This window comes from Natrix helvetica (assembly GCF_964273705.1).
Source record: "Natrix helvetica genome assembly, chromosome: 3".
Classification (NCBI taxonomy): domain Eukaryota; kingdom Metazoa; phylum Chordata; class Lepidosauria; order Squamata; family Natricidae; genus Natrix; species Natrix helvetica.
Window position 1 is genome coordinate 41,107,648 of NC_138549.1, and position 16,694 is coordinate 41,124,341.

Here is a 16,694-nt window from a genome sequence, read left to right on the forward strand (position 1 = left end):
TGCATTTTCTGTTTGCATAGATGGAATAGTTGTCACCTCTAACACCCCTTCTTCCCCATGTTTGGGAGGAAAAGCTTTATTTTAAAAACTTGGCATATCATACAGCATTATGATTCTTCCTGCTTTTTAAGAGAAAAAATATAGGACAAATTACAACAGAAACTTACACTGAGGATGTTACTCATTAGGGAGTGAAACATCTGCAAACAACTGAGAAAGCACTCCTTATTTCATAGTCCAATCCTGAGTTACAAATAGTTTCTTCTACTAGAAAAGCATCCTCATCATTATTCTCCTTTGTAAATTCAGAAGTTTAATATTTGAATCACTTGTCTATACTGTGTAACATGCTCTTGACCAGACAGCTTCAAGGCAATAATTTCTTACTCCTTTGTTTGCTTTACATTCCTTAAGCTTGGCTTTTAGTTTAGTAAAAAACCCTTAAAGACAAATGTTTCACCTTCTTTTTGGCCTTACTGTTACTGCTTATTTGCACAGATTACAAAAGAGTAATTGCCAGTTATTAAGTGACAAGCTAGGTAGCCTCATCTTTTATAAAAGATAAAAGGAAAATATGCTTACTGTATGCTCACCAGTTTTGCTATCTTAATATAAAGGCTGGACAGAAAGAAGAGAAAGATTACCAGATTAAGACTAAGATGTTCTAGTTGTATCCTCTTTCATGTTGCACAGAGGCACTAAATGCATATAGGTCGCAACTATTGGATTTGGTGCACACTTCCATTTTTTGCCTTGTGAAACACCTTACATTTTTAAAAATGTTTCCTTCAGTGGTGTGATTCAACCAGTCTAACAACCGGTTTGCTAAGCGCTTTGCAAAAAGCTTTACTAAGACCATTTGGTAAAATATATATGATTGGAATTTGTGATGATACCCCCAGTACTGTCTCAATAGTTTTTTAAAAAACTGTTATCCCCAAAAAGATAGAAAGATTCTATTAAATAAATGTTTGACAAACAAGCAATCTTAATTGGAAAAAAAATCAAATTGAAGAAGTTCATAATGTTAATTGAAATTCTCAGTTTTAAAGTTAATTTTCATTTAATGTAATTTTTGGGTAGTCTCTATTAATTTGAATGGATGTTAGCACCTTCCTTGTCGCACCAACAGAATGGAAATGTCCCACAGCATGGCTGGAGCCAGGGTTTCCAAATGATGTTGTAGTAAGAGAGCTGTTGTGGGACAGGAGTAAGAGTTCTGCTATGCTTCTCCACAGCCTCATCTATTTTCTTAAGAATTTCCCGAAAGAGAGGTTCAGTGGTCTCTGATAAAGGCATGGCCTCTGATGGATCTCTTGAGAGGTCAAATAGCAAAGGAGGAATGTGATGGATGACACCTTCTCCAGAACATGGACAGATTCCTTTTCCATAACAACCCCCTGCACCTTCAGAGGAAAATATTGGTGTCACATAATGAGCCTTCCATAAAGCACCACCTGGTGGAAACAAAACATAAAACAAACAGTATCAAAATATTTATGAAGATGGGATATGAAGAATATAGAGATTTATTTTCATTTTGCAAAACAAATAAAAAATTCTTGCCAGCACCAAAAAGTGTTCATCCCTGTTCATATCGTGTATACCCAATGCAAAAGCTCTTTAACTAGGATACAAATGTGATTTATATTTTGTACCTCAACATGCTTTGTCTCTTGTACGAAGACTGTCACTGTCATGTATAAACCATGGCTTCTTCAACAAATCATAGTCAAAGAAATCTGAACCTATCTACAAAATAATTATTTCGCATTGGTTTTGATCATTTTCTCATGTACAAAGTAGTATTAAGTTATTTACGCATTAGCCTTAGGTATTACTTTACAGGATAAATAATTATCAGTGTATTTGTTCCCTCCTGTTTTTCAGTGTTCTTATTTTGCCCACAATTCTGATTACATTCACCCCACTCTCTTTCCAAATTTATTAAAGTAATTGTAGATACTTATGGTCTTTTATGGTTATTGCTGCATTAGTGATTAAATAAATAATTCACTGGTAATGTGTGTGTATGTAATTTTAAAGGGATATTTTCAAATGCAGGAGAACTCTTTTCACTCACTGTCTTTTTGATGCCACCGTACTGCATGTAAATAACTTCCACAGTAATGAAACAGGAATTCATGTTCCGAGTGTTTAACTTTTTGTTGCAATAAAGGTAGAAGATTTCGTCCATCAATTATTCTACAGTGATACAGGAAATAGTAGGCAATCAAAAGTATGTAAATTAAATTCTATATTCAGACTGATACGTTGAAATGTATGTCAATAATATATGTATGTATGTATGTATGTATGTATGTATGTATGTATGTATGTATGTATGTATGTATGTTACAACCTCTGGTATGTCCAAATATGGGAGGGAACTCACTACTCCCCCTTTCTGTCCTTCGGCTCACTACAGGAGACCATCCAGGCAGAAAACCATATTTTCATTTTTAATGTTGCCTTTGCTATGTTTGTGTTGTATTTGTGCTGATAAATAAATATCATAGATATATATATATATATACATAGATATATATTGTGTTCACAACCCCTGGTATGCCCAAATGTGGGAGGAAGCATACTGCTTCCCTTTTTCTGTCTTTCGGTTCACCCTAGGAGCCATCCAGGCAGAAAGCCATTTTTTAAATGTTGCCTTTGTTACATTTGTGTTGCATTTGTGCTGATAAATAAATAAAGGGAGACTAGTATAGATCTATTTCAAGCTATTTAGCTCTCATTAGCTAGCCATACCCTTACTGGGAATCGAACCTGGGCTGTCTGATATGCAAAATAAGATGGCAAAATGGTACAGATACGAAGAAAACAGCTTTACAGCATCACCAGTATTTTAAAGAAACTGCAGAAAATGCTTTCAGCACATATACAATCACAGTCCGTGTAATACTCATAATCCTAGATAATGTATTAGATATACTGGAGATTATGTTAAGCAATTTCAGTAAATGGCAAAGAGCAATTTCTTTAAAGGAGTACTTTAGGAATGATATCTGGGAACTGCCCGTTAATACATATTGATTTCAAAAGAAGGACAGAAGAAACAAGATTCTATTGTATATTTTTAATAGAGAAACTACTGGATCACTGCTGGATAACTTATGAATAATTTAAATATAGGTACAATAAGAATTCTATACCTGTCCTGGGGCACATCTTTTCCAGCCAAATGAATCACTGTGGGAAAAATATCCATGAGGCTTGTTGGCTCATCAAGAGCAATGTTTGCCGGCAACATTCTTGGCCATCGAACTATGCCCGGAACACGGATACCTCCTTCCCAGCCTCCCATGCCTTTCCCCCCTGTGTTATAGACACAAGATAATTACAGTTATTAGCAGAAACAGACAGGTATGCTAAACTGGCTTGTAATCTTATATTGTATATATTTACAGACAATAATATTTGATCTCATTTTGAAGATCAAGCGTTGGAACAATTGCTTGAAAAGAATCAGCATGTCCAAATTTCTTCAAACATTACAAAGATTACTAACCACCACAGATTGAAAGAACGAAATTGAAACTTTTGTAAATGATTAATATGGCAACTGAAAGATTCACAGCTCCCTTGAGCTGAAGCATCTGAAAATCAATGGAAACAAATAAGTATACTTTCAAATTTTTTCTTTAGACAAGAAGATTAAAATAGAAAATACAAAAGAATAAATATTGTTTAACTTTTTAATCTTCTATTTTAATCATTTTGAATAAAATAATTTGGAAAAGAAACAAAATACTTCACCCGTTTTAGTTATAATCTGAATCACTTTTTATTCCTATATTTTAAACATTCATGCTTATAAATATCTATTGTGCTACAAGGCAGCAGGTATTGTTCATGTGTATAATTCAGCCTAGCATTTCTTAGTTTCTTGAGATACAAATCTACAGAGGCTATCAATGAAAAAAGAAATGTGCACTTGAACATCACTGGGTATGCTTATGTACTGATCCTGGAATATAGGCAGAAGAAGAATGATCTCCAAAATTCTAGTTATGAAGACAGACAATCTTACTGCCTTATTCACCTTTATAGATGCCGTTCCAACCCCCAACCTGTATTGTTCCTTCTTGACCTTCCAGGTGGCCTCCATGGTCTGAAGCAAAGTAGACAAAGGTGCTATTTCGCAGGCCTTCCTTGTCAATAGCATTAAGAATCTGACCTGCATGGCAAGAGAGAGAAAGATCCACCTTATGAAGAATTATACAGAAGTATTCAAAGAATAACAAAAGTGATATTTTAACTATTCATGGGTGCTCACCATACTTCCCTTTCCAAAGACATTGTTTCCACAAAATAATCCTGTGAATTTGCCATCCCTAACTTAAGATCCCAAACCTTATTTGTGAATTCTTTTTCTGAAGCTAACAGGATCTATCAAATGCTGCTCCTCAACAATAGGACCCTTGGGTCACTTTGATACAACACAGGAGATAGTCAGTGCAAAGAGAAATTATTCTGCATTCAGAAAATTCTCCCTGTGTGAAACTGCCTTCTGACATCACAACTATGCCAGTAAGTCCTCAAGATGGCAAACAGATGTCAATCTTTAAGCTTGGGAATCTGACAGTCAGAAATCTATTGATTCTAAAATATGGTGTAAGAAGTCTAGGAATGAAATGCTAGACCTGAAAAGTATCTCTATCTCCATCGCTAGCTTTCTATCTGTCTGTCTATCTACCTATTATCTTCAATCCAATTTAATCTAAAAATAATCTAATCTAGTCTAACCTATTATCTCTATCAAATTTTGAAATTCCCCCTTACCCTCACAATGAACAAAATATTAAAACATAGAAACTGTATATATAAAATGCATATATGTTAAAAAATTAATTAAAAGGGGGGGAGTGTCCTTCAGGTGCCTTGGACTTTGTTCTCCTCTGTAAGCCCCAAACAAAACAGCAAAACCACGTTTTCAAACCTTTCTGGAAAGCTAGGAGAGTGGGGGCCTGCCTGATCGCTATGTGTGTGAGAGGGAGAATATTTCAAAGGCCAGGGACAACACCAGAAAAGACTCCCCCACCAATTGGAATATGAACTGCAGAGAGCTACTGAGTTCCTAATTGGAGATGCATTGTTAGGTTTGCATGAAGTCTGACAGTCCACTGTGAAACTGTTCCTAATCACCCAACTCTTCTCTAAGGTCATGAATGACAAAGCCTAATAAAATTTTAACCCCTCAAGGTTGTGTTGGATAGTGTTATAATACAGACGTGGGTGGGTCAGTACTTTAATAAAGTTACAGGAGCAATTAATTAAGGAGCAATTTAGCCTGTCAACTTTGTGCCCCTGCTTAGATGCAAATAGATTTCCAGCTTGAGGAAGATCACAGCTCATTTAACCTCAATAAAAGATTGCAGAAATTTTGGCTACATATTTCAAAGATGTCTCTTAGTTTAAATTCAGACTACATACAATATGCACAGAGCAGGGGTGTTGGGTGGTTATTCATTAGATGTGCACAGCAAAACAGATGAGCCAGTCTGTATTGCAATAGCAGCATTCGCTTTCGTTTTTCTCGCCATGTACATGTATATATCCAAACTAGACTGTGTTGTTTCTCTGTGTCATATATGTGGATATATGAAAAAATTTGCATTTATTTATTTATTTTGTCATGTTCATGTAGTGTATATTGCAGGTGGTGACCTTTGAGAGCTGTATGCAACAAAATTTCATTTTAATGTATGCTGATTAGTGTACATTCAAAGTGACAATAAAGTTATTCTAAGTCTAAGTCTTGTATGTGGTACCATTAAGGAAACTTTCTATCTTGCCTAGAACCCTAAGACAACTCCCTATTTCATTAGGAAAGTAAACACACTGAAGGATTGAGTATGGACATCATAACACACAACTACATCTTAAAATTGAAATATATAAAATGGCATTCCCAATTCCTAACCACTTCCTATTCTTTCTTTCTTTTTTCTTCTAACTGGTCAGAAATAAATTAAGAATTCTAGACAATATTGCTGTCCAAAACAGGAAAGAAAGGGTAGACACTTATATAATAGTAGATTAATCACATTTTAATCCTTCTTGAGAATGGTTTAGCAGGAGAAGCAACTCACCTACCAACCAGTCCAGTTCTTCTACATGGTCTCCATATATACCATGTTTGCTCTTTCTCACAAATTTTTCAGTTGTAAACAGAGGTGTATGGACATGAAGAAACGAAACAAACAGGAGAAATGGCTTGTGTTTCTTGCTTAAACAGATAAAAGGATCATATTTAGGTTCCATTTAGCAAATTTCAACACAGGTAGTCCTTGAGTTACGAGCGCAATTGAACCCAAAATTTCTGTTGCTAAGTGAGTTTTGTCCCATTTTACAACCTTTCCTGCCACCGCTGTTAAGTGAATCACTGCAGTTGTTAAGTTAGTAACATGAACTGTTAAGTGAATCTGGCTTCCCCATCAAATTTGCTTGTCAGAAGGTCATAAAAGGTGGTCACATGATCTCAGAACATTGCAACTATCTCATAAATATGAACTAGCTGCCAAGAATCTTAATTTTGTTCACATGATCATAGAAATGCTGCAACGGTTGTAAGCGTGAAAAACACTCACAAGTCACTTTTTTTGAGTGCCGTCATTTGAACCATCATTAAATGAACCGTTGTAAGTAGAGGACCACCTGTACTTTTGGTATTTGATATTTAGATAGATCTATTTCTTACCTTTGTATAAAAGAAAGTGCTTCGTTTAGTAAAATAAAAGTTGTTCTTTCCAGTTTCATAGGTTGTTCAGTGATGTTATAGTTGCGCATCAAGATACAGTTCCAGTATTTCACAAAGCCATAGCAGGAGTACCATGAAGCAAAAAATAGGAAATTAAACAAAGCAAGGAAGACGACCACTTTCCAAGGAATGTATACCAACCCAGTAGTTTTTCCAATAAGCAATGTGAGTACTGCAAAAGTAATGACTTGAGTATAGAACCATAGTTTAGCTTGAAAGGCTCTATCCAGTTCTGGAGGTTTGTTATCCTGACAATTGTTCAAAAGTGTGAAGGGCATGCCATAAAAATAATCAAAGCCATGGTTCAAAGGATGGTGGCAATAATCATCGATAGTATCACAGTTTACACCTTGATGCCATTTCCCTGAAAATCAAAAGGGAAAGTATTACTTAGTTTGAATTGTTCTTTGTGAGAATCTCAGTACCCAGTAAACACAGTACTCCAAAAATATTCCCCATCTCCGTTTAAATCTAAATTTAAAATGACAGAAACTGTGTTCTTGAAGAACGGTCTCATTACATTCTTTCTCTACTATTCTTTAACTATAATTTAAACCAATTATGTTACCTTCCTACAAAGAAAGTATATTTGTATTGGAAATTATCAGGGGAAACTTGATGATCTTGTTCCATGATACAACTGAGAATGAATTCTTCAGGTGTCCACTTTTAAAGGATACACTCATTTTTATGGAGATGAAATAATATAAAGAATATATGGTCAAAACAGCTAAGACTTGAGAAGATATTTTATATTTCTAGTTGTTCTATGATAAATATTCTAGATAATGCTAAATCTGATGATTTTAGGTTTAGTTATGAACATAAATCAATTACCAGGCAGGTTTTTTTTTTAATTTCCCAGAATTAGGTTAGCATTCAATGAAATTTCTTACAAAATATCTCATATTACTATGCCACCAGAAGAAAATATAAAGTTATCCTTGCAGATTTGTGCATTAATCAATTTATTTGGATGATATATGGCATGAATGGTATATGTATATATACCATCCACACACATCTATTTTTAACATCTAATGAAAACTTTTTTGAAACTATAAGAAACTACCTCTTGGTCTGTCCCTGTTTCTCTTTTTCCTCTATTTTTGTGGAATTATGGCCATGCCTACATGATTGAGTAAATTGTAGAATTTATCCATGTTCCTCACAATGCTCATAGCCATACATGTGACACATGACACTGTCTTGCCTCTATGTTTATGGCCAGTTGTTAATATATTACTCTGGTGCAGGCTGAGGAAACTATGTATATTTTGCCTTGTCCTAATATAGATAATTAAGAGGGTTGGGAAACTATTAAGCTTTTATTTACCTTGTGGATTCCACAGCAACATATTGTTGACCTTGGTGAGAACCAGAAGGGCCATTAATCTTATCTAGCAGTTTTTTCAATGTTCTTATTTAAATATGGCTATGCACATCCTATTATTTGTAGAGAGTAAGAAGGCTGGCCTTGACATAAATATTCAAGAATTGTTACCTAGGTAAAAAATAATAATCTCAAGAAATGAGATAATATTTGGAAATGACCCAGGCAGTCAACCTCCTTAATTCATTAAGAGTATAAGCAGATGGTCGAGGTATAGCACAATGAGACTTGGAAGATTTTGTTATTATAACCCATATCAGTAATTTTAGCCTTTTTATGGAGGTGATTTCCTGGTCTGGTCTAGTGAAGCTGATATCATCTCATTCTACTTTAATTAAAAGGTTTGCTAATAAGGAAAAATATTATTGTTTAATCACTCTACCAGTTTACAAATCAGAAATTTAATACGTATGGACTTCAACTTACAGAATTCCTTAACCAGCATTGATGCAGTCGACGGATTGAGAAACACTCATGTAGAGACTTTATAATAACTTTCTACAAACCTATAAGGCCTGTGGCGTAGCCTTGCTGTTGTAGCATCTTGGCAAAAGTTGTCTCATTGACTGGAAGTCCTCCTGAGCCAGCATTCCACTGCAAAGCTCGATAGGCATTTCTTGAAGCCATGCCTGCAAAGAGAAGTTCATTTTACCTGTAATCTGTAACAAACAGTATTGTCACTTCCTAATTAAAATGTATCCAATTCTACAAATGGATTGAGTGAATGTAGTCATGTAACTCCCCATTTACTCAGGACCTTTGCATACATTATACTACTCATCAACGTTAAGAGATGATTTGTCCTTCAAAATAAAAGTGAAATGTTTAATGTTTTCATGACACTTATGCTCTACTCATTTTATTGACTTCAGGAAGGTATTAAAGCAAAACAGTAAATTTGCATCAAATTCATCAGACAAATGTATTCATCAGTACAATATTTGCATTGGTTTTTGCTTTATATCTGTGATGTGTCATAGTTTGTATGGGGAAAACACATTCTACAACATTGGCAAATTATTACAATCGATCCAGATCAAACACAAAACTTAGACTACAAAATCAATAGACCCATCTTCTCTGTGCTGGTATCTTTCAGTTTAATTAGGATAATGACTCCCAAAGTTCTCAACCAAAATGACAAGCCAGGCTAGTTTAGAAGTTGGGGAATTATTATCCTGCTTATTTCTGGTGAACACTGATGGAGATGTTCTTGGAAGTAAGGCTAGATAAAAGTACCTCAAGAAGATAAAAGTGGATTCTAATACCAGTTAAAAGGGACATATTTAAATCCAAATCCCGGTATAGGAATCTTGAAAGGTTGTCCAAGTTTAATTCTGATCCTATTTTATACTAAACAAGGAAAAGCTCAGATTATTTTGAGTTTCTGTCTCATGTTTGGCTTTGATCTCTGGACTGTGTAATCATTTGTTCAAGTCCTTCCTTAACTCAAGTCTTTCATAACTTCCCTCAGGCTGTCTCTAAATGCCTTTACAAGAAATGAGAAGAAGAAAGAATAATCAGAAGTGTTCTTTACATTTTCTTTTTTCCATTAACGAGCTAGATGTCTACAACAATGCCAATGACTGCAAATGTAACACACATATGCAATATGTAGCATAGTGGTAGACTATGGCACTGTGCAGCCTAGACTAGGAATGGCTATGAATTGTTTTATAATTTGCAATGGGTGGGTGGTCTGTTGCTTGAACTAATGGACATTTGACTTTAACAATAATTGAGAATTGAAGATCAGCATCCCCAAGGAGCACGTAAAAGATGGTCAAAGGAATACATGCCACAGAACTAAAACATGCAAAAACTTTACCATATTACAAGGACATTAATGAACATTACAGGATGTTCTTCCTTGTGGGTATTCCCAATATTGATAGCAATAGCAATAGCACTTAAGACTGATATACCACTTCACAGTACTTTATAGCCCTCTCTAAGCAGTTTACAGAATCAGCACACTGCCACCAACAATTTGAGTCCTCGGAAGGATGGAAGACTGAGTCAATCTTGAGCTGGTCAGGATTGAACCCCTGACAGTCAGCAGAATTAGTCTGCAGTACTGCATTCTAACCACTGTGTCATCACAGCTCTGTTATCTTAAGTTTTTGTGGCATCAAATACATTTCCCCTTTCCCAGTTGTTTTGTTATGTTGTTGTTACATTATGGTGGTCCCATTCCTTAAGTCCTTTATATCATATTTGGTTTATGTGATTTCATTCATCCAACTTTATGATAAAAAAAAAACCCTCTACCTGATCTGATGGGGTATCTGCCAGTCAGAAAAGCCGCTCTACTTGGGGTACAAAGTGAGGCTGCTGCAATATGCTGAGTAAGTTTCACTCCTTCCTTAGCTAGTTGGTCAATGTTAGGGGTCCTACAATAAAAATATAAAATGTGAATATAAGTAGGTAGCTAAAAAGCAGCTAGTCATAGAAAAAGAACTGAAAAATGTAAAACAATGTACGTAGCAATAGCCAAAGTGATTTGTCTGGTATCTTTATACTTTCAACAACATGTAGAGATGCTCTAAATGAAGAGTCTGCTAGAGTGGAAGTTGTGTCTATGCGTAGTTGTATTCACTGACTGCTACTCTAGAATATCTATACCTCTGCTATCTATGTGTCAAATGTACATCCCTTGCGAAGGAAGAGTCTGTAAGCTATAGGATGTATTTAGCCTCTTATGGAGTACAAAGACTACGGTGGAAGAAGTGCGCTGCCCTTGGAAAATTCTCCATAGGGCAGCATCCAGCTGTATCATCATCCACAGCTTTAAAAGCAGAAAAAGGGGAAAATGTACTGGGAAAGGCAGTTGGTTGGAAAGATCCAAAGTATAGGGTGGATTTTTTTTGGGGGGGGGGAGAAATTAAGGCAAATTACATCAGCATATCAAGGACAATGGAGGAGAAAAACTGCAAAAAAAGAATGGAAAAATGATTTTCCACTGATGAGCTCTGTCTTAAATTGCTTTTAAGCAATTTAAACCATTCAAGGAAGGTTTTTGGTGGGAGCACATAAAAAGGGCCTGAAACTGTTCTGTTTTGATTCCTGCCCTAAAAACACAGCTTAAAAACAACTCATGTTTTTTCTTACATTTCTTAAAGACAATGTTTCAAGGGAGATTTAAAAGACTGGGTTACACATCTTGCTAAATCACAGTATTGTTTTTGACTCCATGTGATATCTAAACATAAAATGGCTTAGTATTTCAGAATCAGACTGGCTTCATGAGTCAGAGCTTAATGTGTATAAACTAGCATATTGTATAAAAATAGACATCTACTTGAAATCTTTAAATTGGCTGAAATTTAATTACTTTACATTACTTTCTGAAAATTATACATAAAAATCCTAAGGTCTGAAAGAGGATTAATTACAGCAAAACAAAATATAAAATAGAAGTAAATGCATAGGTTGAGAAGGTTGAAGCCATGTTTTCTATCCTGCTGCTCTCTGGATTTCATAATTCCACATGCTCTCATTTGCAATTATGGGAATTGAAATCAAACGTACCTAAAGAGTATTCATTTAGGAGATCTTTGGTTGTGTGTGGCTCTATGCATAACAAGACTTAAGTGTGACAGCTGGGGTACACCAAGGCAATATGTAGCAGATTAAATAATTATACATGTAGGTATTTAAGCATAACGCTTAGTGATAGACACAAATAAGACTTAATTCAGTATATTAAATAAATTAAGTAAATCAAATGAAGTTAAGCGGAACACCTAACAGATTCACCAAAGCTATATGCATGTGTTTACTTATTTGTCAAAGTTATATGGCCACCATACTCACGGGGCAGCTTACAATAAAGCACATTGCCAAACTGCTTAACCAGCTTTAAAGCAATATAAAAGAAATCTGCGAATACTTTACTTGATAGTAGTGTTACCATAACAGCCTATATCTCCAATTCCAAGATCATCAGCCAGCATCAGAATGATATTCGGCTTAGAATCAAGAACTGCATCCATTCTACAGGTATGAAGCAATATAAGAAAAGGCAACAGGGTCACCAAGTAGATTCTGAAATCAAAATTAAGAAAAGCAAATAATATTTATAAAAAGACGTCAAGTAGACACACACAAACACCCTAGAGCAGGGGTCGGCAATCTTAAACATTCAAAGAGCCATTTGGACCTGTTTCCCACAGAAAAGAAAACACAGGGAGCCACAACCCCCCCCCCCAATGCCTGACTATTTCCTGAGCAGCCACAAAACTAGCATATGTAGTTGAATTAAACTTTCTGTTTTCTTCTGAAACTTTTCTTTTCTTGGATTTATCCATGGTTGGCCTTCCGGGGTCAAAGAGCTCAATTAAGCACGTTCTGGTGGGTGTCGCACATTGGCAATTGTGACACGTATTTTGAACGACAGGGAGCCGCAGCAGAGGGATGAAAGAGCCACATGCAGCTCCAGAGCCGCAGTTTGCAAATCCCTGCCCTAGAGAGTAAGTTACATGAGAATTTAGTTTTTGGCAAATGAAAATTTATTATAATTAGTACAATTAGTTGATACCTGCAGTTACAGTTTCAAGATTCAGTAACAGATGAAAAATATGGATCCTCTCATTTGCAGGTCAGATTTTGTTAAAATCCCATATATCTCTTTGAAATGTTTTGTGTATACAGTAAGATATTTTGAATCAAATTAATATTGCAACACTTTTACAATGGACTTTTAGTAACATGAATTTGTCAAACAAGCAAGGTGCATGTACTTGTTCAATCTAACTAATTTTGTCTCCCTAATCTTTCTTTATTTGGTTAGACTGATGCAGTGGTGGGTTGCAGGCGGTACACCCCGGTACGGGCGTACCGGAGCCTGCCCGGAGCACCGGGTACCGTTCCGGTACGGTGTTCTGGAGGGCCCACCCACCTGTCTGCACTCCTTAAAGTCTGTCTTTAAAGTCTTCGGCGCTTCCGTGCAGGTGCACAGCACCTGCGCGACACTCCGCTGAGCAGCTGGAGCGTTGCAAAGGCTTGCGGAGGCATCACTGGACAATATGACGCATGCGCACGCTGCAGCCATGTGCGACCACGCTGCGTGTGTCCATGTGGACGCCGCCGGGCGGGATCCGGAACCCACCACTGGACTGATGGCAATAGCAATAGTCCATAGACTTATATATCACTAACCATAATCCAATAGCACTATAGTAGATGGACGTGGTGGCTCAGTGGCTAAGATGCTGTGCTTGTCGATCAGAAAGTTAGCAATTCAGCGGTTCAAACCTCTAGCACCGTGTAACAGAATGAGCTCCTGTTACTTGTCCCAGCTTCTGCCAACCTAGCAGTTCGAAAGCATGTAAAAATGCAAGTAGAAAAATAGGAACCACCTTTGACAGGAAGGTAACAGCGTTCTGTGCACCTTCGGTGTTTAGTCATGCCGGCCACATGACCACAGAGACGTCTTCAGACAGGGCTGGCTCTTTGGCTCTGAAAAGGAGATGAGCACCACCCCCTAGAGTCGGGAATGACTAGCAGTATATCCGAGGGGAGCCTTTACCTTAATTTAACCCTATAGCCCTTTGTCATGGCATGCGAGGTTCACCCTTTTAAAAAGCCATTTTTCGCCCTCCCCAGGCTCCAGAGGCTTTATAGGAGCCTGGGAAGGGCGAAAAGAGCCTCCCCCCCGGAGGCCCTCCAGAGGCTTCATGAGCTTCCCCAAAGCCTCGGTAGCCCCAAAAAACGGCCCTACAAACAACCCGGAAGTTCGGGAACGGACTTACTGTTTGCTCGGAGGGTCATTTTGACTGCTCTGGAGGCTTCAGGGAAGCCTCTTGAAGGTCCCTGAAGCCTTCGGAGCGCTTAAAACAACCCTCCGAGCAAACCGGAAGTCACTTCCGGTTTGCTCGGAGGGTCATTTTGACTGCTTCGGAGGCTTCAGGGAAGGGCGAATGAAGCCTCTGGAGCCTGGGGAGGGCGAAAAAAGCATGCACAAATGGGGGTGGTGGTCACGCATTGCATTATGGGTGCGGCACGCCTGCACATGTCCTCCCTGCACTCCCACTTATGACACACAAACAAAAAAAGGTTTGCCATCGCTGCCCTATACTATTGCAATAACACTTAGTTATATACCACTTTACAGGCCTCTCTAAGTGGTTTACAGAGTCACTGTATATTGCTCTAAACCAGTGGTGGGCAACCCGTGGCTCGGGAGCCACATGCGGCTCTTTACACCCTTTAATGCGGCTCTTCTGTGTGCCGGGTGCCCGCTCCACTCCCTCCTCTCGGGCTTTGGAGGGAAGCTTCTGCAAAAGCCCGGGCGAGTGACAACCAATTTTGGTCCTATGACTGCAGAATGCTGCAAAATACCATAAATGCAGGCCAGTTGTTGAGTGTTTCAAATGTGATTGGAACACTCAACAAGGTGACCACAGTGTGTGTGTGTGTGTGTGAGTGAGTGAGAAAGACAGACAGAGAGAGGAACAGAGAGAGGGAGTGAGGGAGGGAATCAGAGACTGACAGACACACACACAAACAGAGACAGAGAGAGACAGAGGGGGAGGGAGGGAGAGAAAGATAGACAGACAGAGAGACACACACAGAGTGAGTGATTAAGTGAATGAGTGAGAGACAGACACACCCACATACACAGAGTGACAGAGAGAGAGGAAGGGAGGGGAGAGAGACAGAGGGAGAGACAGAGACAGACACACACACACACAGAGTGAGTGAGAGACAGACACACACACACACACACACAGAGTGACAGAGATGGGGGAGGGAGGGAGAGAGAGACAAAGAGCCAGAGAGAGAGAGAGAAAGAAAAAGAAAAAAAGAAAGAAAGTGGGAGAGAGAGATGAAATTAAAAACAACAACATACAAACCTGACTTACTCAAACTATCCAAGGAAATGCAAGGCCAATGTTCACATTAGTGGTTGTGACTTTGTCAGTCAATGTCAGGATGTAATTTTCTCTACATTGTAAGGCAAATTTTATGGAATTTAACCTTATCAATAAATAATATCGTTCTAAAGTTTTTGTTTTATTAGTTGTGTTATTTGTATCTTCCCGACCTATGTGGATACTTGCATGCAGAATATTCTCAATAAAAACTTATTGAAACTAAAAACAGTGTACCATCCTATGTATTTTCGGTTTTAAAAATGTGGCTCTCAAAGTAAATTTCAATCGTAGTTTTGGCGAGATTTGGCTCAGTTGAAAAAAAAGGTTGCCCACCACTGCTCTAAACAATCTGGACCCTCATTTGAGCAATCTCGGAGAACTGCTTTTCTTTCTTTCTTTCTTTCTTTCTTTCTTTCTTTCTTTCTTTCTTTCTTTCTTTCTTTCTTTCTTCTTTCTTTCTTTCTCTTTCTTTCTTTCTTCTTTCTTTCTCTCTCTTTTCTTTCTTTCTTCCTCCCTCCCTTCCCCCTCCCTCCTCCCTCTTTCTTTTCTTTTTCTTTCTTTCTTTCCTTCTCCTTCCTTCCTTCCTTCCTCCCTTCCTTCTTTCTTTCTCAGCCTAATTTTATTTCTCCTTTAGGTCTTTTTATTCAAAATCTGACAAGGAAAAATTGTGTAAATGAACGGGGCGGGGGCGGGAATGCTCAAAACAGTTTCTTTATTACTATACCAAGCTCAAATAAAAGCAGGGGGCTGGGAAAAATAATTGCATTTAATCCGTTTCAGATATTTGTTTTTAATCTGTTTTTCAAGTAGAATCAGCAGCCATTTTTAACTAAGAGTTATAAAACTTTTTATTAATTAACTCCACCCCCTCCTATTTACGTTAGTGAATTTCCAGTGAGAGCTTTTCTAGATTAGAAGAGGTAGAGAAGGAAAGAAAGAGGAAAGAAGTTCAGGGTATGTTTTGCTTTGTCGCTAATCCAGCATGTTACGAAACAATTGGGTAAACTTTTGCAGCAAGGCATTATTCTGCTAAAGGCAAAAAAGAGTAAAAAGAGATGTGTACACACAGAAAGAAACACCAGTGGTCATGATCCGAGGAAGCTTGGACTAAACCCCACCTTTTAGACAGAAATAAGGGCTCCACCAGAGGCTCAGCAATCCCCATGTTCAAAGCCCGCTCCTTCCCGGAAGAAAACCAGCACGCGCTTCAGAATCTGAGCAAATGTGCCGAGGACTTAAACTCCAGGTAGGAAGTTTAGAGTTAATTAAGAGACCGAGAGAAAACTTCACTCTTAAGCAAAAGCGTAGACACGGCTCTTTTCACTAACTAACACATAACAGTATCCAGTAAAATGTAGCATTTTAGCAAGAGCAGACCTCGGGGAGAAATCTGATACATTTGATGCTCTAAAATGTTGTCTTTGGAGGGAAAGAACACCCCCCCCCCCAACCTCACACACACATTCTTTTCCTCCAACATTTTAGAGCATCAAATGTATCAGATTTCTCCCCGAGGTCTCGCTCTCTCTAAAATACCATCAGATTTCTTATAAAAGTATTGACTTATGCCATAAATTAGAAGCCATGTGCCATACATTTTGCCGGAATGAGGGTCCCCTTTTTTTCTTTGTAATATCTGCATTAAAAG

The 16,694-nt window shown here is 37.7% G+C and overlaps 2 protein-coding genes across 3 annotated transcripts in view; one reads left to right on the forward strand and one right to left on the reverse strand.

The window, feature by feature from the left end:
• The window catches only part of LOC309389125 (uncharacterized protein), an 811,977-nt gene that overhangs the window by 59,973 nt on the left and 735,310 nt on the right, over window positions 1–16,694 (forward strand). The gene's annotated exons all lie outside the window — the stretch shown is intronic.
• LOC309389116 (arylsulfatase D-like) lies at window positions 965–16,297 on the reverse strand. Of its 2 annotated transcripts, none has more exons than XM_081947102.1 (10): window positions 16,165–16,297; window positions 12,066–12,215; window positions 10,440–10,561; window positions 8,675–8,797; window positions 6,716–7,139; window positions 6,108–6,244; window positions 4,058–4,192; window positions 3,168–3,330; window positions 2,084–2,205; window positions 965–1,457 (listed from the first exon to the last, which is right to left on the reverse strand). In XM_081947102.1, the coding sequence occupies exons 1-10, from the start codon at window positions 16,209–16,211 to the stop codon at window positions 1,090–1,092; spliced, it is 1,791 nt and encodes a 596-aa protein (XP_081803228.1). In that variant the 5' UTR covers window positions 16,212–16,297; the 3' UTR covers window positions 965–1,089. The 2 variants fall into 2 exon arrangements, with proteins under 2 accessions (XP_081803228.1, XP_081803229.1); XM_081947103.1 differs by having other exon boundaries at window positions 12,066–12,164; window positions 16,165–16,225.